The sequence below is a fragment of the Anarhichas minor genome, unplaced genomic scaffold (assembly GCF_050575085.1).
Source record: "Anarhichas minor isolate MPS153535 unplaced genomic scaffold, ASM5057508v1 ptg000004l, whole genome shotgun sequence".
In the NCBI taxonomy this organism is placed as follows: Eukaryota; Metazoa; Chordata; class Actinopteri; order Perciformes; family Anarhichadidae; genus Anarhichas; species Anarhichas minor.
In genome coordinates this window covers 14,219,428-14,242,309 of record NW_027466450.1, presented here as the reverse complement: position 1 = coordinate 14,242,309, position 22,882 = coordinate 14,219,428, and the positions used below count along the sequence as shown (strand labels likewise).

General features: G+C 43.4%; 1 protein-coding gene across 2 annotated transcripts in view; it reads right to left on the bottom strand.

Annotated features, from left to right (window-relative positions):
- kdm6a (lysine (K)-specific demethylase 6A) overlaps window positions 1–21,663 on the bottom strand; it is a 33,114-nt gene extending 11,451 nt beyond the window's left edge. The window contains exons 1-12 of one of the 2 annotated variants that reach the window (XM_076110094.1): window positions 21,185–21,663; window positions 20,979–21,042; window positions 17,929–18,037; window positions 17,405–17,454; window positions 14,880–14,938; window positions 10,069–10,189; window positions 6,970–7,024; window positions 6,163–6,197; window positions 3,641–3,734; window positions 1,997–2,123; window positions 1,050–1,148; window positions 321–540 (exon numbers count right to left, since the gene is read on the bottom strand). In XM_076110094.1, coding sequence (XP_075966209.1) covers window positions 321–540; window positions 1,050–1,148; window positions 1,997–2,123; window positions 3,641–3,734; window positions 6,163–6,197; window positions 6,970–7,024; window positions 10,069–10,189; window positions 14,880–14,938; window positions 17,405–17,454; window positions 17,929–18,037; window positions 20,979–21,042; window positions 21,185–21,354 — 1,203 coding nt within the window. In that variant the 5' untranslated portion in view covers window positions 21,355–21,663. The remainder of the gene's footprint in view (window positions 1–320; window positions 541–1,049; window positions 1,149–1,996; window positions 2,124–3,640; window positions 3,735–6,162; window positions 6,198–6,969; window positions 7,025–10,068; window positions 10,190–14,879; window positions 14,939–17,404; window positions 17,455–17,928; window positions 18,038–20,978; window positions 21,043–21,184) is intronic. The other variant, XM_076110103.1, reaches the window with a different exon arrangement.
- Between the last annotated feature and the right edge of the window lie 1,219 nt (window positions 21,664–22,882).

The following is a 22,882-nucleotide window of genomic DNA, read 5'->3' as shown; positions in this document are numbered from 1 at the left end:
CCACTACAAAGACTACTGCTTACTTATAGGCGGTGCTTAAGGTAACTGTATACAGAATATAACAGAAATGTTCAATGCCATGAAGGTATGCTTTACAATTACAAGTGAGAAAAATGTGTTTAAACACAAATATGAATTAGCATTCATATTTTAGTGGTCAGAAATCAAAATGACAAAAACACAATCTGCATTTTTTTTAAAAGCTGATTGCTTCGGCAATAAACACGGCACTTCAATACACGCACACGTACATACACACCAAAATACTGCACAACAGCAGGGGGTTGGTTGATGGGTGTTAATGTAGAGGCCGGGCCTACCTGCAGCAGCTTGATGCGTTGTGTGAGTGCAGCGGTGTTGAGGCAGGCCTTGCTGCGCGTGGCGTTGATGTAACACTTGATAGCGTCGTGCGGCTGGCCGCAGGATTCGTAGAGGGTGCCCAGGTCCATCCAGGCGGCCGCGTGGCTGTGGTCCAGTTGAACAGCACAGATGTAGGCCTGCAGTGCATCCATAGGCTGGTTCTGCTGCTGGTAGAGCACCCTGGAGGCAAAGGAGGAGGGGGATTATTCTCTTGCCATCTTCCTGGATTTAGGTCTTTATCTTTCTGAGCCATCCCAACTCTCAAGAGGACATACGCCACCCTTCATACATCTATCTATAGATCCCGTCTGAATCCCCTACTGCTCGGTTATCCACCCTCTCCCTGCGTCCTCTGTCGCACTGCAGCTGCTGCACATTCACGAGGCGCTTTGACAGCCACTGATGCCCTGAGCACAAAGCACCCTAGAACAGATGAACTGTTATAAACCAGCGACTTCTCCCTCTTTCACAAACTCACAGATGTTAAGAGAAGTCGAGATGTTGGCACCCCTATCAGGGCTCGGTATCGTTAAGAAAAACTGACGATACCAGTACCTCTAAAGAGATACCGATACGAGTACATTTGATACTTTTACTGGGTTATTTCGGTCGAGTTCCAGTACTCAGCCCTAACCCCCAAGCTTGTGACCTTTACTATGCATCTCAGTATAAAAATATACTGTCCTTACCCTATGGAGCACCAGGTGTCAGCGCTGGCCTCTGACTTATCAATGGACTGACGGTAAGAGATGAAGGCATCCTGCACCTTCCCGATACTTGAGTAGCACCTGGAGGGGAGAAGATGGACAAATCGACGTGAGGTATTAGAGACAAAAGCAAAGTTAAAAAACGTGACCGTGACATCACCTACTGGTTTGTGAGTTTGGCATTTTGGACATGGCCAACTTGATTTTTTGAAACCAGAAGTGACCATATTTGGACGAGAGGGTGGAGCCTAAGAGGCCCGACCGGTACTGTTAGCAGCTAACGCTACCTAGCTAGCTTAGTGAATCATGTTAACTGTGATATTAAATGGGATGCTACTTTTGGTTTGCAAAAAACAGGCATAAAATATGCTTCTTAATTTTGTGCACCAGATTGATTTAACTTTAAAATGTAGCCTACAAAATTAGGGGAGAATATTCCTGCAACTTTCATATTGAAATCAATGAATAATCATGTTAAACAATCAATAAACCTGATCCAAATGTTGGCGATAATCGTGCAGCCCTAGAAATAACAGAACAACGCTGACATGGTTCCACACAGACAGCTTTTTAATGGCCAGGATGTAGCCAAGCCTAGCGTACAACTAAAAGGGACAGCGTGGATCTTAAGGGGGGGGTGTTGTATGCTCATCCGCTCCAACGCCTGTGTGCTTTTAGGCTGCCTATTTGGCCCAAGGAGAAACCGCTACAGACTGTATTCAGCCAACAAAAAGCTCATGTAGCCAAGATGATTATCACAGCACACTGGCAGATGGCTTCTAGGTAAAACAAACAGTCCAATCTGGACTCCCGAAAACGTCCCCGGCTCCGACAGGTTAGAGGCTAGCCCTGCAAAACACAGACACACACACACACACACACACACACACACACACACACACACACACACAGGCCCTTGTTTGTCTTACCTGCCGAGAAAGTACCAGGACTGGCCAGAGTTTGGGTCCGCTTCTAAAGACTTCTGCAGACACTGGATGGCATAGCTGTCCTTGGTGCCTTTATCCCCCAGCTGCTCCACCGTGTGATGCATCCAGCCTGGAGGAGCAGAGCAAAAAAGTCCAGGGGTGAGTCTTCCGGACACAACAGCTGGCTTTGCCCTCGCTGCTGAGCTAGAGCACCAGAGAAGCAGCTGTTACGTGCAGCTGCAGAATTAGGAAAAACGGTAAGACTTCTGTGTGATGTGCAAATGAGAAAAAGACTGAAACAAAACAAATGTCTTGTCCTTCCACAGTTCTCAATCGAAGTGGAAGGGAGGAAAGAGGCAGACAAAGAGGTGGAGGGGGTGTTCTTCTCTCTCTCACACACACACACACACTTTAAAAGCTCTCATATGAACCAGCATTTACAAACAACTCCTCCCCATTCGACAACTTGCAAAGTGCACACACACACACACACACACACACTGTGCAGTGATGGGCAATTTACAGCAAATAAACAAACTCTCAGTCAGAGCGACCCAATCACAGACCTCCCTCGTTCGTCTCCTATACACCTGTGGCAAGCTCCACAGCTCACCATGACAACCTCAGCAGGCTACACTGGGAATGGTTTTTACAACTGTGTGTGTGTGTGTTGTGTGTGTGTGTGTGTTGTGTGTGTGGGGTCTCTCGGTGTTTCCACAGAAAGAAAAGAAAAACGTGTTAAAAGGGCGTCAATCTAACATTCAGGCTGCCGCTGCACGTTCAATGCTGTGAACTTGAAGGTGATCGTAAAGCTTCATTAATTAAAACAAAAAAAACATTCTTTCAGAAAGAACGGGTTTTTGTTTTAATCAATTAATTTCCGATACGAGAGCAGACTGCGATTTGAGAACAACCAGAGCAGGAGATTATCATCTGATGAACAGAATGCAGGTACATTTAGCCTGGAGGCGTTTGTAAACACAAGGCAAACCAGACTTTCTTGGCAATCAATCACTTTTTATGAATAAAGCAATAAACAACTGTAGACCAATTCCATTTGTATTTCATGTGAATATGGAAAGCTGCACTTTTGTCACAAGAGCATAAAGTTCTTCATAGATCTTTAGCCCTTCAAGAGGGTCAGTGTGTTTTATGCCAGATTGATGCATTTCACTTTAAAATGTACAAAATAGGACCTGAGGTTCAACCGCCACAGTCTCACAAAAATCCTGTGGGAAACACTGATTTCATATTTGCAATATAGATGTTCTTCTCCGATTACCATTGCAGCAAAACTTAACTCAACTTGAAGAGTGTGAAATGGAACTTCAAACTTTTCAAATTCTCTCTAATCACACCGGTGGGACTACAGAGTGACATTTAGGTTTCTGTTACACGATACAAAGCAAAGCAAAATAGTTTTCTATCCTCACAAACGCGACATCATTTTTGCATTTGAGTGCACGTGTGTGTGTGTACGCCCGGTGTGTGGGGGGAAGGGAACGGGAGAAAACAATGCCCTCGAACCAGCACTTTGAAAAACAGGTAGAAAATAGCAGAAAACAAAAACATGTACGCACATTTCAGCCAGTGTACTCTGTTGAGATTCCACATGTGGAGATGAGAGTATTAGCAAGGGACACTCACCAAGCTGTTGCAGTGTGGTCGCCTTCACCTGTGCAGGAAGATTCTCCGTCTGCAACAGACTTTCATACGCTTCTTTCGCCGCTCTGTATTTCTTCTGCAGGCAGAACACGAGGAGAGAGAGACAGAGAGGTTGTTTCAGTCAGACAAGAGGGTCAGTGTGTTTTATGGTTCTATCTGGACAGACACAATGAGTCTTAAGACCTCCTCACACTCGTAATGGCCAGCCAGACACACACACACACACGCACGCACACGCACACACACACACAGGGGGAGGGTCATTGTGGAAGAGGACAGGCCGGACTCAACACGTCTGGCAGGTTTAAGTGCTTGTGTGTGTCTGCGTTTAGGTCCGTGTGTGTGTCCACTGAAGTGCACGCTTTGTATTTTTGGGAAACCTGAGCTGGCTGGTCAGAGGTGAGCCCGCTGTTTGTTTTAACTTGACGACCTTGCGGACCTTAGGTCTGGACCCATACGTCGAGGTGTGTGTGTGTGTGCATTGGCCGACTGTTCTTATCAGCTCAAACAAGTCTTCTTGAAAGCAACCCGCCCACATCTCAGACCCTGCAGTTCCTAATGCCCTTGTGAGTGTGTGAGGAAATACACACACACACACACACACTCCTTGTCTGGTCCTGGACTCTTCCTGTCTGCACACACTAAAGACACCTCGGGGTAAACACCGACACTTGGGGCACATAAAGGAGTGAGGCTCTTAGTGGTTCCTTCCTGCTTGGATTAATGATCGTCATGAAGCCAGACGACAAACACTGATATGACTGAATACCTGAATAGCTGCTCGACTCCTCACCAATAAAGACTCGCTGAAATAAAGACTCAAGTAAAGAGATCTAATTCTTCTAGCGCAGAAAATCACCTCAAGTGTTCAGACTATAGTTTAGAGTAGCGCTGCTGCAGACTTTTCACGGATGTCACATGACCACAGCAAGACGTTTTAATACAGGAGAATAATGGACGAGGTGCAAAGACCGCCTGCTGTGTCCAGTATTAGTTTCATATTGGGAGACTTTGTAATGCATCATTCCATTCAAATCATGGTCACACCAACGAGAGTAAGAGGCTATGTGTAAATAGTAGGGCTGCACAGAATAATTCAAAGCTTCATTCATAACGGTGACATAAAAACTTTGTGTCAACTGAAGCTTACATTTCCCAACATATTTCCCAGCATTGCAAAGAGAACCAACGAGAAAAGAAATAAAAGTGTGCCTGTAGCAACATCCTTGCTGTAGAAACACAGACTTCTGCATGTTCTGAATCCTTCTACATGAAAAGCTGCGCTTATTCACAAATAAATAATATAGACTTCTCTTCAACCAAATCCTCCGGTTACGGGCAAAACGTAGAGATGGAATGTTGTATCTTGGTAAAGCTCTGGTTCTCAATAACTGAGTAGGCAATAAATCGAGACGTAATTGGGTACGAATTGGGATTGACAGCACGTCAGCAGCACAACACCTGGATCAGTTTGAAAGAGACGAGGCCGTAGGAGAGATTGCTCGTCTCCCAGTTATCAAAAATAATAAATGGACCGATTGACACTCTTAATGGAGACCTGCCAACCAGTTAGAATCATTTCATCATTGTTGATTGAGAATTTACAACCAGATTTCTTCTTAGTTTCATTCATAGTTTTCCAACAATGCGTACTACATATTGGAGGGCTGAAAATACTTGCCGATACAGTTCAACAATGGCGAGCAGCATGGCCCCGCTGACAGCTGTTTCGTCTGACTTAAAAGTCTAAATGCAGCATTGAATGTGTGTTTACAGCCATTCAAAATAAAACAGAAGAGTCAACCATCACCTGTAAACTTGTACATCCGTACGCAAGATTTTAATTTGATCAACACCCATGAAAAGACAATTAATAATCTTCCCTTGTGTACGATTTAAACTTTACGTCAACTCAAAGAAAGATAAGAGATCAGAGCGCAACAACAGCTCTAAAGTGTCCTCTTACTTAAACAACAAGAGACACTGGCGGCTTAAAGGGGGAAACCGTTGGCCTTCATAACATGAAGCTTTTATAAATTATGATAACATTCATGTGCTTCAGAAGGGCACTTAGAAAATGAATGGAACGCAAACAAACAAGAATTATATACAATCAACTAAACTCAGGCAGAATTGAGCGTATTTGTAGTAGTAGCCTCATTCACAGACTACTTATTGTTTGTTCAAAGAGGGGAAGCAACAGCTCATGCGTGTGAGAGCACGTCTGTATGTCTGCTAATAATAAGCAACTTCTTTAACCATTCAACCACAGGACATTGAGCGTTTTGAAGATACCATGAGATCTAAGAGATGAACACCATCTTGCTCAAAAGCACTAATAACAAAATAGAATAATAAGCCTCGTCAGAGCCCTTCTAGAGAAAATGTGACCGATGCTTCTTTTAACCTCCAGAGCCGTCTGTGCAACAGTTTATACAACAACGTATGCAACAACGTTACACTGCCCTACATTTAAACATAAGAGATTGTAACTGGTTTCTTACCTGGCTCTCATGTAAATGAGCAATGTGGAATTGAACTGTGGAGAAAGAGAAGCAGAGAGAAGAAGAGTTTGTGATCGGCGATATTTCAAAGTCACCCCGTGGACCTCAGTGGGTACAGATTGCAAACAGTATGGAGCACAGATGGGAGGGGGGGGGGGGGAGGGGGGGGTGTACATGTAATCTGAAATCACAGTGTGTATGTGCAGCACTTCCACATCTCTCTCTCTGCATGTGCTGTCTCCTAGGCAACCCCAGTCTTGGGCAGAGTCAGCAGAGAAACGGCAGCACAGAAAAAACACTGCTCCGTAGAAATACAAAAATATGTACCGACGAGCTGCTACACACAATCTAATGACGGCTTTAGGCAGCAGCGTGTGGCTGGTTTAATTATAACGACAGTACTTACTTTGGTTATTATAACGACAGTACTTACTTTGGTTATTATAACGACAGTACTTACTTTGGTTATTATAACGACAGTACTTACTTTGGTTATTATAACGACAGTACTTACTTTGGTTATTATAACGACAGTACTTACTTTGGTTATAATAACCACAGTACTTACTGTGGTTATTATAACGACGGTACTTACTTTCGTTAATATAACGATAGTACTTACTTTGGTTAATATAACGAGAGTACTTACTTTGGTTATTATAACCACAGTACTTACTGTGGTTATTATAACCACAGTAAGTACTGTGGTTATTATAACGATAGTACTGTGGTTATTATAACGACGGTACTTACTTTGGTTAATATAACGATAGTACTTACTTTGGTAAATATAACGAGAGTACTTACTTTCAGCTTTGGACAAAGTGCAGAGATTGGAGTCGATCAAAGCCAGCTGAAAGTGCTGTGGACAGGGAGAAGAAAAAAAAAAAAGGATTTCATTATAATTACATCAACTTTTACACAATCAGCTGTCTGCCTTTTACAAATTGTACTTCTACAAAAGATGACAGCAGGATACAAATAAACATCCCCTAATTCTTACTGGCAATGACAACATAAATCACCGCAGGTCTTGATGCTTGTAGAGAAATCAGAAGTTCTTAATCTTCTCCATCAAATCTGCTAAAGATCCACAACAAACCACGGATGAACCCTGCTGACCGTAACCTGAGAGCACAGCGATAGCCAGCTGAACCTTACATGTTCCTCCTCTTCCTCATGTGCAGCCAGACGACACAGCGTCCTCGATACGAGTCACTGACGTCCAGTTGTTACGCCGGCATCCTGCCCCCGTCATGTGAACTACAGACAGTGTTGCCGGGTAGGACAGATGTCTGCAGAGGCTAAGCCTGTGCTGCCAAGGCGTGGCACGCTACCAGGCAGTATCTCCATCCAGGGTCACTGAACAGATTAGTCCACGAGTGGATCACACACACTCACAGAGACGACTCTCTGGGGCTTTTTCTTCCGGTTTTATCCTGACCCTCTTTTAGGGCTGCCATTCAACTCCACTGCTTCCCTCATGTGTTGACATGTTGCTAAGCCAACCGTGTGTTCTGACCTTATCTTTCATTGTATTGCATCACAAATATGCAGAGCACATTTAGATACTCCTACCAGCAGTTTAAAAAAAAGGCACCTGAGCGGTTAGAGTGGGGAAATATCAAATTCCAAGCGAGGTGTCTGATCCTGTCAATCTGTAAAGGGAGTGCTCGGGCACCCATAGGTGGCTTCAAGGTGACAGGTTCTATTGCAGCGCCAACGCAACGCAGTCACACGCAGCTTTGTGCTTTTAAAAAAAGGCACCAGCAGTATCTGGGTCAGTTAAAAACTCCCAGCTCTGGTGCCTCCTGAAGCAGGAACTGCACACAAGGATCTAGCACACAGTCAGAGAAAAGACTGTTCTGCTGGTGGTGCCGTACTCCACTGGTCAGCTGTGGTGGATTTGTTAGAGGGTAAAAAGAAACGGTGGAATCTTATCGCTAAATATCAATATCTGCTACACACAGACAGTCAGGAGATTGCTTAGAGCAAACTCATTTTAATCAGAGCTGTGAGCCACAAAACATCACAAACACTCAGCACATCCAGATGCCTAAATGTCAGAGAAAGTGTACACACACACACACACACACACACAAATGCGTTACCTAGATCGCTGGCACACCACACTCCTCCTGGAACCCCACTGCATCCTCCCGTAGATATCTCCTATCCTTCCCTTCCTTCTCTTTCACACTTGCTCTGCCACCAGGCAGATAATACAGCAGGATTGTCAGCTTGGCATTCCACCTCCCTCCCCATGTCTCGCCTTCCTCACTCTCTCTCTTTCCGTCTCTCTGGTATCTTTCTCTCTCTCTCCCTCCCTGCTCCTTCCCCCTCTTCTATCCTGGTGTCACTGATTACTATTCAGCAGACGGCTGCAGTGGAGAGTGCAGAGAGATGACACACAATACCTCAAAGCTGGAACAGGCAGCACACACCACCTCTCCCTGTCTCCCTGTCTCCCGCCCTCCTTCTGTCTCAATTCTTTTCTCAGCTCTTCTCTACGGCTACACGGCTCTACGGACACCGCCAACTCATCACCTCACCAATATGCAGCGCACAAATCTCATTTCCTCTTTCTGTCATAAGCTAAATCAGCAGCCACTGGTGGAATGAAGTTGTCCGTGTATATCGCGGGTAAAGAAGAGCAGTTTGGTGCGGTTATATGACGAATTGCAGCGGCTGGCTCCTAATTAGGTTACAGTGTATTCTGAGAAACTGCAGGCATCTTTCCATCACTTCGCTGCCTCTATCCAATGTGCTCCAAAAGGAAAGGGGGGGATGAATGGATAGACAGCACCATGAAACACACATCCTTCATAGAGACCTCTACGTTCCCTTTATCCCGACACTCGTCATCTGCAGCAAACGGTCTTTGCCGACAATTTCCTGTTTTTCCATTCTCCCTCTCCTACCTTTCATTCAATCTCAGCTCCTCTAAGCACCCACCCCTCCCTGTGGATATCTGGGGCAGTCATGTGTGCGGTGTGTGTGTGTATGTGTGTGTGTGTGTGTGTTGCTGGCGACGAGCCAGGACCAAGAGGGAGGGAAGCGTCCAAGACGGAGTGAGGACGTGCAGCACGTGCAGCACACTTGGCTCAATACTGAACCACCTCCAGCATCAATACACACACAGATTTACACACAGCGCATCGTCTGCAAGGCACCACACACGCTTTTCATGTTTAATTGTGAAAAGATAGACTAAACAAATCATGAACGCTTACACAAAGTGAGGCATACAGCTTATTAATTAAACGTTTGTGATCGGTCCTCGTTATTGGACAACGCCTAAACACCAGGGAACAACACCGGGACTGAAGAAGGTGAAATAATATATACCTACTTTGCGAAACTTATATAATATTACATACTACTAGAGTTCATGGACAGAATTGGAGAATTAACCATTCAACGCAGAGCTTATTAGTGCCCTGCAAGGCTCAATTATACGCCAATGCATTAAAATGCATAATAAAAACTCCTGTGACAGAATGTCTGGAGTAGCACAAAGCCCAGGATCCGATAGCAGTCTGTCCCCGAAGGTAACCAGCACTCTCAGACAACAATAGATCCATAGGCTCCCTTCAGAAAGCCCTCCGTTACCGCCGGGCCATCTATGGCTCACAGGTGTCAGGAGATAGGCTCGTAGACGGGGTTTAGCTCAGACAGACGGGACAGATGATCCACCAGCCTTTGTTAATCCGAGGACTAGGGAGGTCAAGTCTGTTTAGGCAGGGAGGAGGCTTCTATCAAGTATACAATGCAGACGGGCAGGAAATGATTCCATGAAAAAAAAAGAAGTTTACTATCAGGCCCTGCTTGACCCGACCATGACCCGAACCAATATAAACATCAAGATCCACATTTCGGTCTATTGCACTCTTTGAGAAGATTTACCTTTAAGCTCGACTCGTAGTCCGTGTTGACTTTAAACATGAGTCCCAGTCTCAGGTGAATCTCTTTAGCTCTTGAGAAGCCGGGGTCGACGTAAAGCACCTCCTGGAACGCCTTGATTGCCCTGGAAATAAACACAGAAACAGTGTGTTTAATGAAAATAGACAAATAGCAAATCTGAAAATAACCCATCTTATTATTATCATCATGCCTCATTCTTCTACCACCTGATGAGATCACTTTTAATCAGCTGGTATCAGTGGTGGTTTCACAAACATTCACCAGAGCGTGGCAATATAAACTCAAACATTACAATATAACTCAATACCTCAACATTGATAATGTGGTGATCATTTGGGTATGGCTGTGAATAGATATCGGAGATTTAAAAAAAAGTGTAAATGCAACCAAAAAGCATCGGAGACGAAGTGAAAGCTTGTTGTTTTTTTTTTAAACATCAATAGGTGGTTTGAGATGAATTCTAGCCAGATATCGACAAGGTGCACATGCAGCCATCTCCCCAAGCTGCAGCTCAAGTGACACGGAAATAACAATTCATTCGCCACATTACAGCATCTGGAAGCAGATTCTTCAGCAGTCGTGTACGTTGACGATAGTTGCTAGCTGGTAACTAAACCGTAGGCTGTACTTTAACTGCTAAACCTCACAACGTGTTCTTCTACTGGTGTTTTCGTCTCCTTCAGGTGCATTACCACCAACCTCTGAGCTGTAACCCAGATTACCAGGCAGCACGCGAAGAGCAAGACAAATCCAATCAGACTTGTGATTTGGCTAACGGAGACACTGCACGCAAAAAGAATATTAAACTACACCCAGGAACGTATCCGCATACGAGACCCATGAAATGTAAATGGGGCCTATTGGTGATTGCATACAGCATTTCATTTCATGCTTTTGATTGGAGACCCTTGCTACACTACTGTATATAGATGTCCTTACATCTCGTGTAAAGTTTACTTTTCTTGCGTACATGTTATTATCTAACATTAATACCACAAACTATTACTTGGGAAATGCAATCATTTACGCTCAGGAGCCTTTGACCCCCCCCCCCCCCCCCCCCATTTACACCTGGTATCAACATGTGCTCTGTATCTGGAGGCTTTATATGGATAATGATATCTAATCATGGGGAGTTGCATTACGCCTGGTACTAAATTGTTGTCGTTATTTCATTTCTGCCTGCCTGTTTAATCTAAATACGTAAATTGGGAAGGCGGAGCTGGTTGATTTAGCACAACAACCATGGTCCCAGGTACAGTATGTGGGTTCTAATGGGACAATTACTTCACAGGCCTGAATCCCTGAAGACTTGATTCAGGGCTTTTCAGACGATAAGCTTATAACAGAGCGATGGTGTGCTTAAAAGTTTAACTGAGTCCCCTACCGACCAGCTGTCAGTCATTAGAGACGCTCTGCACGGTGTGAAACGATCAGCTGGATTGCTTAGAAACAGATTCACTACGGCATCGCTTATTTTAACAGAGAGACAGTCGACAGCAAACAAAGAGTTTGTGGATGACAGCTGTTAATATTGTCTGCAAAAATCAAGTCACCTGATAATCCTCTCACCACTTATAAGAAATAGTTACAGCGACCTAGTATCGTGCTGACATTTCAGCAAAGGACTCAATTTGTACTTCATTGGTTGAAATAAATGATCCAGCGTCTGCAGAGGGCTGCTGTCGTGTTAGCAATAAACTCTCTAATCCTCTCATAACAGTATTAAAATAAAAAGGGTTCATTAAAACGAAAACAAACGCACGTTTCCGATTGAAGCCACTCACTGTTTAGCAATGACAACAATAGCAAATGCATGTCAGCATGAAGCCTTTTCCCTGTAACGTAGCAGCAGAGCTCTGAGCTCACTGCTGACTGGGTACCCCCCCTCAAACACACACACACACACACACACACACACACACACACACCGAACTCATTGCCCCTATTCCCATCTTCCTGCACCTCCTCCCCATTTATCTGGTCCCTCCCTCCCTCCCCTCTGCGTTCACCCTTTCCTCCCTCATTGACAGAATCCAACGTGAATGCTTGGAGAGCTCAGCTCTTCCACAGAATCGCTTGTGACACACAGCGTATGGCTGACTCCGGCCAAAAGACGAGCAAAGAACGCCTCTCTCCTTTAGGAAAAGGGCACCTGACAGCAAAACAACTGCACACTTTTCCAAATAGGGCATGCAAAAAATACTGTTTGGGTTCATTTGAGATTTTATGGCATAAATGTTCCACATTATCTTGCAGCGACGCTCGTTTTGGATAAGATTTTTGATTATGGAACAAACAAATATTCATCTTTAATACCATCACAAGCTCCTGTGGACAGCCTGGATAGTCGGGCCGGTGTTTCATCCCCGCGAGGTAACATGCACCACTTGACAGCTCAGCATTCCTTTCGGGCCTCGGCCTCAGGGTGACGTAATCCCTCCTCGTGAACCCAACTTGACACGCTCCCTTCCCCCCATTAATACATTCCACAGGCCTCAGTGATGGCGGCAGCCAAACTTGGCAGGGCAACAAACACTGGAGGCCTTCAAGTTCATGGATGATGTAGCGGGGGGGGGGGGGGGGGGGGGGGGGTGCAGCAGTAGGGGCGGGGGTGGGGAAGGTCACCGCGAGCCAGAGGAGGTTTCTGAACCTTCGGTTCGGTTCAGAAACTGAACTGCTGGCTTGTGACACCTGCAGGAGCAGCTCAAAGTTGATAGTTTACACTCCCTGTAGTAAAGCTGGTGCAGCAGAAAATGACGTAATCATTTGGTCATGGACACGTGATCAGAGCTTTTCAGACGTGTCGGTCGCAAAAACTTCACTGATAAAAGCACGATGAACATGTTGGAGGGTTTTACAAAGAACGCCAATTCATTGCTTTAGAAACTGGAGGTCTTAAATATATTGCCAGCCAAATCAAGTTTACAGGATATTCAACTTTTGTTTTATTGTAATGCATTTAACACTTGACTCCTTTCTTAACAGGACTTAAAAGAAACAGTATGTTCATGAATATGAGATATGAGTTTTCTGGTAATTACAATTCCTCCTCAGCATTGTAGAGGTTGGCGCTATGGTGCCACGCACAAGTTTAAACCAAGCTCGACACAGAAATTAAATGGTAAGTGTGTGGCCTAAAATGTGCAGACTGCGCCCAATCCCGAGGTGTATAATAGAGTTCAAGCTACAGCCTTCAAAAGTGCAATTGTCGTCTCTAATCCAGTCAACAGTATACACACAAAAACACAAAGAGACATGGAGTTAAGTGGCAAACAAAGTATGATTTCCATGTATTAAGCAGCTGGATTTCATCAAGCCTAGGCTAGCCGTTAGTGGTACGAGAAAAACAAGACGTTAGCGATGCTCTGCTCCCGATGGGACAGAGAGATGAGGTTCACTACACATGATGTGGTCCCAAAATGGCCTCTGAAACTGTACGATCAAGAGAACACGTTTGACAACACAGTCCTCTCGAGAAACTGAGCCCCGGTGGGTGAAGCGTTCACCTGGGAGTCTACTGAAGGACGTTAAAATGAGCGGCATGATTTTAAATCTTAAAAGACTTGGCTTGGACTTAGAAAAGAGACCAAAGAAATGTTGTGGTTTAGCTTACTAAAGCAGGAAAATCATGCACAACAAGGCCGACTTCAGTACGTGCAAAGCGCACCATACGATCTGCTCTTATCAAAACACGATGACTACCGCCACACTAACGGATCTGCCTGCTGCCGCTTTGCAACCGGTTCTCATGCGATGGATGTCGAAGCTTCTGTCTTCTTTGTAAAACAACAGCAAACCCAAATGCACTCCATGGGGGGGACCACCAAGAATACACAAATTCTCAAACAGTAGGAAACACAGAATGACCCTGTAACTCTACTGACAAGTCATAAAGACACCCAATAAATCTGTGTGAAATAGTCAAGACTGTTTGAGCATAAAAACCACCAAATAAGTCAGAACATGAATGCAGCTTTCAGCCTGGATAGAGATCTCACTTGCAGCTCTTATTACCACAAACTATTTAGCTTGAAGGTTCTAGCTCTCCTTGTGGATCTTCAGTTTGTCTTGCTTCTTCTTACTTAGAAGGTTCTAATTAGGCATGTAAATGAGTTTCAATTCTGCCATTACACGAGCTGATGGAATCCAATAACACATGATGTTTCTAACTGAAACAGGACTCATGTTCCATGAAAAGGACTACTGGTTTACTTGGTCCCCACAGATGACCCCCCCCCACACCCAGGGGAACCCATGAAGAGAATCAATATCAATTTAATTATGTCCGCCAGTCAGATATATGTTGAACCTGGCGGGGAACCGGCTAGCCTCGACCACAACAATAAAATACAACAGCTCCAAATGACTTGTGTTTAGATATTGTATCTTGTTAGCTAGTAAGCTAGCATTTCATCTGACGGCTAGTTCAGACGCAATGGTTACATTTTGTATGCGTGAACCAGTGAAATAAACATACAACTAGCAGAGCTTCAGAGTAATTTCAAGGCATCTTTTGGGAAGCAAGGCTAGCAGTTCCTCCCTGTTCACAGTGTTTGTGCTAAGCTAAGCTAAACACATTCTGGAGCCCACTCTGTACTGAACACACAGAGATGAAATGATGATACCAACGTTCTCACCCTACTAGAGATAAGAAAGCCAACGTGTATTTGCCAGAATGTCAGTATTTCTTCAAGACAAACTAAATCTTTGATAAACCGTTACCAGAGACCATAATCATGGTGGAAGAGGCTGACGCCATGCATGCAATGAGTTTTATTTAAAGCACTTACCACTGAAATGCGTTGTAATGGAAGTAAACCATGCCAAGGCCATATAAAAAGGCAGCATTCTGGGAAAAAGAAAGTGTTGGAAAATTGTTACAAACAAGAACAAAACCTCTTCAGTACATTGTAATTATTGTTGTTCACAGCTTAAGGAGCTAGCAGTTGTAAACTTGATGGTGTCATGGCATATTCATATAGTGCATGTTCATTACATATATCTGCACCAATTAAGGGCTACACTCAAAAATATATATTCATTTATTCTTTTGCATGATAACTTCTACCAAGCTTTAAATTCATGCAAGAAACCGTTTTCTAGTAGAAGAAGTTAACCTATTAGAGAATTAAAGTCTTTACATATGCAGTACAGGTGAATTTGTTTCCCTTCAGTGCAAGCCACTTAAACAAATGTTTTAACTAATCAAACAGAAAGAAGTGGGCAGTACCGACCTACATGTGTTAAGGTATTGATCAACATGATAGCAGAACTAAAAAGACATACACCAGAATTACACTATACCCTATAACAGGCATAACACATCATACAAAGATTAGAGTGGGTACACAGAGAGATTCAGCCAATGAGAAACACCAACACACTGAGCATAAATCAATGCATTTTCCATTATCAACATTATTATGTTGACATATCTTTCCTGCCCTTTAAGTATCCCAGTTTGGTTAACCACCCCAGTCTAGCCCCGGCCAATAAAAGCCCTGCTTTTGGGCTCCAAACTCTTTTCGACATCATTACTGCTACCAAGAGAAGTCTGCTCCACCATCCCATCATCGAGCAGAGGGTAGGACCTCACACCCGCACTTCACCGTGGCAATCTGTAATTCAGAGGAGCCTAAAGCTGTCAGTTTGAATCTCAATCCAACCCTCGGCACCTCTGTTTAACAGCCATTCCAAACACTGAAGCGTCAAACCAAACGGGCCTATTCACCCACAGAGAGAGCACAGGCTGGACGCCATCGTGTCACAGCTGATTGGACAATTTAACTCCAGGCCATGAGCAGGAACTGTAGGCAATCTAAACCGAGGCAAATACTTAAACAGTGTCTCATCCACAATAAAGGTTTCACATAGTCTTAAAGTCCTATGTAGCAAGGCTCATTGGAATGACACATGCTCCATATTAGTGAAAGTAAAGACCACACAAAGGTTTCAGATATTCTGGCTGATTAGACCTCTGCTCAGGTTGAAGGTGGGCCGGAGCTTTGATGGGAATTCATTCGGTCACAAATCTTCATCTAACCAATAAAAACGATAAAAGTGCAATTTGTCCCGACCAAACAGGTTCATCAAAGCTAACAGGAAGAAGTCACACAATTAGTCTCAGCCAGATTAACTGAAAACCTGTATGGGTGAACTGTATCCTGTGAAGTGGTAGAAACTTTCAGAGCCCCTGAAGGATCACAAGGGATCTGAACTACTTTAGCATTCCCTTTAAGTTGTGCATTCCGCCTGATACACAGCCCGGTTTGGGGAAACACTGATGGATGATGTGACACTTTACATTACGCATCTAATGCTCACTACTCCTATCAGAAGGCGGAGCTCCGGTAGTGGACAGTCACTGGTTGAAGTGACTGCGGATGTTGAATGTATGGTGCTATGTATATGGCTGCAGTGGCTGTACTGTGACTACACTCACCATGGGCCAAGAAAACAAAACCACAGTAGTTCAGCAATTCAGTAGCTTCAATACAACGCTCAGCTAGCACGACCATGTCAACTACCAAAGCACAGCCAATGGCTGCAGCCACAGTTACAGCAACGGGCCATCACAATCAGCAGCACTGAAAGAGCTAGTTATTTTAAAAAATAAAAGAAATTCCATTGGGACCCTTTGGGGTCTTTGTAGGAACAAGTTTCAAGGCAGCAGTATCGACGTATGAACATGTAACGGCATGAGAGAGAAACAAGTAGAGCCCGACAGACCAACTGTCAAATAAGCAGCAACCTGCAACCATTAATGTGGTCCATTCTTGGGGTCCATATAGGCGGCTCTGTATTCCCTGTTTTATATCAGAGACAGTTGTTAACTCTCCGAGGCTCTCTTTTACCGGTAACCTGAAGATTTGCATTATTTTGTATGTGCTCGCTGTTACAAATGTGCCACATGTAAAGCCGTAACACAGAGTATACAGCCACTCTTGAGCATCTGTATCCGTCCACCGCCCTCACTTCTTGCAGTGTCTCTCTGGCACATAAAGCCCTCTCAGCAACCTTACATGCACTCAACAGTATATCACGTCCATGTGTCCGAAAGAAATGAAATACATAGAACAGGCCGACAAGCAGCTCAATCTTCTTGTGTGCACAGCACTCAAGTTACAGTACAGGAGTCCGCTTGGTCTGCATTCCAGGTGTTGTTGCTCTTACATGTATTAGGACACTGTGGGTAGTCCAGTACTTCTACATGACTTTGCGAATAAAACGCGTTTTTTCTTAAAACATGGTTAATATTGTATTGTAAAAAAAACAAATAGTGCCTGTAATGTTGAATGTTTTACAGCAAACTCACCTTCCAGTAGTCTGGCTGTAAACTGAAGTACCTCTGGTATGCAGATAATGCTGAGAAAATGGTGTGATGAATAAAGAGGGAGAGACACACAGAAGGAGATAATGAACAGTTAGTGACAATGTTACACGATCAAGATATTCAACTCAGCTAAACAAAATGTAAAATCAGAATAATCCTTTGTCAGCAGCTTTTAGCCGTGTTAACCAAAAGTATGAGTGTAGAAAAACAAAAGCAACAACGACAAACATCAAATGCCTCGTCATGAAAATCTAGCTGTCAATTCTTCATTCATTTGGATCCCCATTAGCTTCCACAACGAGGTCACTGTCTCACTGGGGTCCACATAGAAATAAACTATTTAAAATCACACAGGATCAATAAAACAAGAAGAGGCGTAACAAGCCAAATGATATAAAAGGGCAGACAATACTCAAATGATCCTGCAGATTTGAAAGGAAGAGAAAGGTGCTACAAAATAAAATAGAAAACAGCAGCCAGGAGGATTTACACATGGATTCTCTCACCTTTTGGATAGTCCTCCAGCAGGAGGTTGAAGTGGCCCAGCTGGCAGAAAATGTCAGGGTCCACTTTCCCCTCTGCTTTCAGGATGAGGGCATCGTAGCAGCTAACAGCCTAAACGAAGGAGCAAGAGCAGTGTAGAGTTAAAGGGGCGCTACACGGCTGCAATGAACGATACGGATTTAAATGCATATTACAGAAAAACTATCAACGATTAAGTTATAAAGGGTCGATAAAGCCAAGAGGTGATGATCACACACAGCTGACGATATACTACCAAAGTCTTCCAGGGCTGTTTTGCATAAAACCAACGGAATACCCAAAACACAGACCTCGTCAGTCTGCATTTAAACGTCTAAACAAATTCCTCTTGCTCGCCCACACTGCAGCCACTGAAGAGGAAGGATTAGTGAGCGTGTGGGACACAAAATAATTATGTTGAATGCGATACGTCATAATAATAAAACTAATATTCAGATGAGTCAAAATCTGGTATTTTAACGTATGCTATTCTTGTTGAGCTTTGCCATGGCCAAAACAAAATAGACACCAAATACTAATTTCTCAAATCAAATGATTCAGAAGTGTATTTGTCATAGATCTGAAAGCCTAAAGCAAAGGACTGGGTGAAATGAAGTCATCGTACTGTGACATACTGATTCTAGAACAGTTCTGGATGTCCGTACATTTCTTTTCTTGCACAGTTCATTCTGAAGACACTCGGCCCCTTTTGGTCTGTTTGTAGCATTAACAATATGTTTGTGTTCGTAACATGGGAAGCGATGAACTCAAGTATCTAGTATCACAAAAGAAGATCTCTCTCTCTCTCTCAGATGGACCCTGCAACATTGCCACGTCCAGTTATCTGGGTATAGACGTCTGCAATGCTAACGCAACAATAGCTTAGAAGCAATAATAATGTTTCTCATATTTGCTTCTTGTTTTGAAGAAGTTGTAGTAACATCTGACTCTGGACATTTTTCCATTTGGTGAGCAAGAGAGGTAATTCTGATATCAAAGTGCACAAATCTTTTGTAGCAGAAAAACTAGCAACTAACATCCCTCACTGCACAGTCCCACAGGTAGATATCAAGGATCGTTATTTGCCAGCCAAATGCCAATCATCTCCTTTGTGGAATGCAAAAAAACATGTTCTAAAGCTTCTTAAATGACGTGGCATAATTGCATCTTTACAAAAAGATTCCGTATACAACAGAACGATATATTTGTAAGTGACGAGATGAACCGCAGCCGGTCTTGTAATAAAACATGCATCACTCATCACTGGAAAGCCTACGACATTGAATTAAATGCATAAACATCAATGTTGCATTTGATTGAAATAAATGTCATTCTTTGAACAAGTGCTGTGGTGTAACATGTGTACAACTGTTAAAGTGTTGCTAGTTTCATGATCGAATCAATTAGAATTGTAGGTAGACCATGTTATTTAACTCTACCTCATATCCTCACAATCACAGAAGGAATCATTTACACATGTGCCTTTTCCACACACGTCCATGCCATGCAGCACATTGTCACCATGCATTATTACACACACACACACACACACACACACACATCTGAAGTGCTGGCATGATGCCAAGCTTGTAAATTCTGCCACAGGGGTTAGCTACACCCTGCGGAGACAGTGTGATTCAGCAAATTAAAACAATACACTTACACCTATCCTCCAATTGTAAAAAGCACAATATTGGGATGGGACTTAAATTAACGAGTATCCTTATCTTTAGCCGAGTGGACTCTGTATCAGTTTAAACAGTACCTCATGCTGAACTAATACTCTCCCTTCCCCCCACATTTTAAAATGGAAGAGTCCAGAGAGAGGATGTAAAGGGAACTTGGCATCAATATTGATTCATTCCACAAAATTATTTCATGTGACACACACAGCCTTATACATGTGAATGTTATCAAGAAGACAACCCCTACAATCAGATATTATAGGTGTGATGTTATCATATGGATAGGCCTGAGTATGGAGGACACTGACAGCAATAAATGAGTGCATGGCTGAGCCTAATCTGGAAGTACATCCGAAACAAAATAACGTTACCAGCCAGCCCTTCCATAAGAAACCCAGAAGCCACATGTTGAAGACATGGTAACATGGAGTGCATCTACCCGGTGGCTGCGTGTGCACCTATCGCTACACACACTTAGTTAACTTCCGCTTTTTATAATTGGTCATCTTTGTTTCAAACACTGAACGCCTTCGTCGGGATATGGCTTTTTGCAAATGGTGATTAGCCTAGCCACCGCTGCTAGTTAGCTAGCATAACGTTTGCTAGGTATTTTCTTCTTCCCACCCCCGCCATCTTGGAGCCAATACTACCAGCCATTATTTATTTTTTAATGCAACCCTTAAAACTACCACGTTTTGCGTTTATATTTCTCCCCCTCGATAGTGTCAGATGAGATGCACATATAGTAGCTATGTGTGCTAGTGGCAGTTAGCCGCTACATGCTACCAGAGAGTGAGCTGACGCACAACCCAAACTCTTAGCTGCCGTTATTGAGGATGGGACGGAGGGTTTAGTGGGATATTATATTATTTATAAGCAACTTAATGTCTCTCCTCTCGTTAAGGATGTGTGCTTTTACCCTCTTCTGAGGCTCGTTGTCATACTTATAACAGTTGGGTGACAAGGTGTTAAAACATCAGCTTAGTTTAGCTCGACCAACGTTACACATCAAATGTAACAACAGTTGTAACAACAACGTGCTTTCCTCTCCAACACACACACATATACCTGCCGCTACAGGCCCATTGTGTTTATACCGATATCATATTTATATATCATATGTGTTGATAGTATTCATATCGTCCTGCAATTGTACCGTTTGGGGCTCATTTAATATTGATAAACATCACAAGAAATGTAGCGGAGCCGTTTGTATTCTGTGCTTTAGCGGTGCAAATGTTGCCTAGTTGGGAGGTCTGTGCCACTTTATTTCAGGTGTGTTGTGCACTAATCAGAGGAGATATAACCGTGAGAGGAGCAGACACTGTGTTTCCTATTCTGTGGCATACCTTTAACAGCAAGGCCTTCGTTCTGGCGCCATCTTCTTGAAGCCTATGAAATCCAAACAGTGAACTGCAAGTAGAGGACAGACAACACACACAGGCGGTTCCGTGTTACTTGAGGGGGTGGGGGGGTAATCATATTTGTTTATTTAAACATGTATTGCCAAACATTAAGAAGTGGGTGAGACTGTTTACATAGCGGATCGTCTAACCTGTCAGTTTCGGCCAAGCTCTCTTTTTCTTGCGCTGTTAGCTTCGGAAAGTCCTCTTCGATATCAGTCGCTGTTCCCGACGCCATTTTCTCCTCGTCATTACCAGCAACGCCGAGGCTCCGGGCGGCAGCAGATGCGGCGGCGGTGAGCGACACTCCGCACGATTTCATGGGAAAGAAATGGGAAGATCGACGGGACCGAGTGACTCCGGGAAAACGCAGTAACAACGAAAGTGTTGCACACTTAACGTTATCCAGGACTACAACGGGGCGTAGCGGTACTTCTTGCCAAAATCCTCAAGGAAATGATCCCTTCAAGTTACCTTCCACACTCCTCATTGTACATCAAAACACAGCGTGTATTCCAGTGCCAATTTATGCATGAAGTTGATGTAATGTTGGGTTTTAGGAGTGAGGGTTTACTTGGTAATGTCGCAAACTTCCCCAACCATCGGCTCAAAGTTGTTGTAATTGTGTCACATAGGCAAACGCACGCCGCCGCTGTCGACACGCCCTCCGTTCACCCTGGCCAATCAGTGGCCGGCGTGTGCCGCCACGTGACGGTCTCCAGTTGATGTGTTGCGAACACGCGGACGAGCACGCGCACGCACACATCAATATGCACTTCACAAGACCCGCCCCGAACGCCTGCGATTGGCTCCGCACGTTATATTATGATTACGTAACTGTATTGTAAAGCAAAGCTATTGGTCAAAATAGCTGTCACGTATGTTTGTTGCAACGTTGCACAGATAGATGATGGATGGATAGATAGATAGATAGATAGATGTGATGAAGTAATTCGAATTAAATATAATTTTGTGTCATTTTAACATTAAGAGGAAATGGTCATTTCCATCACGCTACAATCAAAGGTGTTTTTAAAACAAAATTACGAATGTGTTTTTAAAATTATCGAATAAAATTGTACACACAGATGTAATGTATACGTTTATTTATTTTCAGAATTTTACAGATAATATTTTTACATTATTTAGATGAAAGTTTTCAAATGTTTTAGTGAAGTCTTTCAGTTAATTTCTTACATGGTACAATCATGAGTTTTTCAATTCTATACATTAATTGTATACGCATAACTGCACAAAACTACAAAATATTATAAGTGTGACTGTGTTATTTTGTTAATTAATTTGACTTTAAAATATGTGTTGTGGTGGAGATTACATTTTTTGGTGGAAAAGACTGCATTTATTGCAAATTACATGTGACAAACAATGTTCACTTTTATTGTCCCCGACACAAAGTAACATTACTTTTGAAATATAACTTTGTTATCCAAACTTAATGCACATTAAATCAAATGTCAGAATATTGCTTCTTCCTTGCTGTGATGTTCTGAAACCTTTAATCAATTCCAAAGGCTGGACTTCATAAAGTGCAGGGATGACGGATTTTTGTAAACCAACACCGGACGTTGGCATCGCACTTGTTCCCTCGACAGATTTCAGTATATTGCAGAAAATAAACTCTGTTGCAAAAACGAGTTTACTCACGCGTTTTTGTTTAGCAAAGATAACCTTCACAACGGAACCCAACTTTTATGATTTTTGAAGCGTATTGCCAAAGTAAATATCTAACGTTAGGCTTGAGAGAACTCCACCACGGTCGTATTAGCACGAGTACACAAAGAGGCTGTGAGGGAGGACTGATATGCATGATGACGTTTGGTTGTCTCATT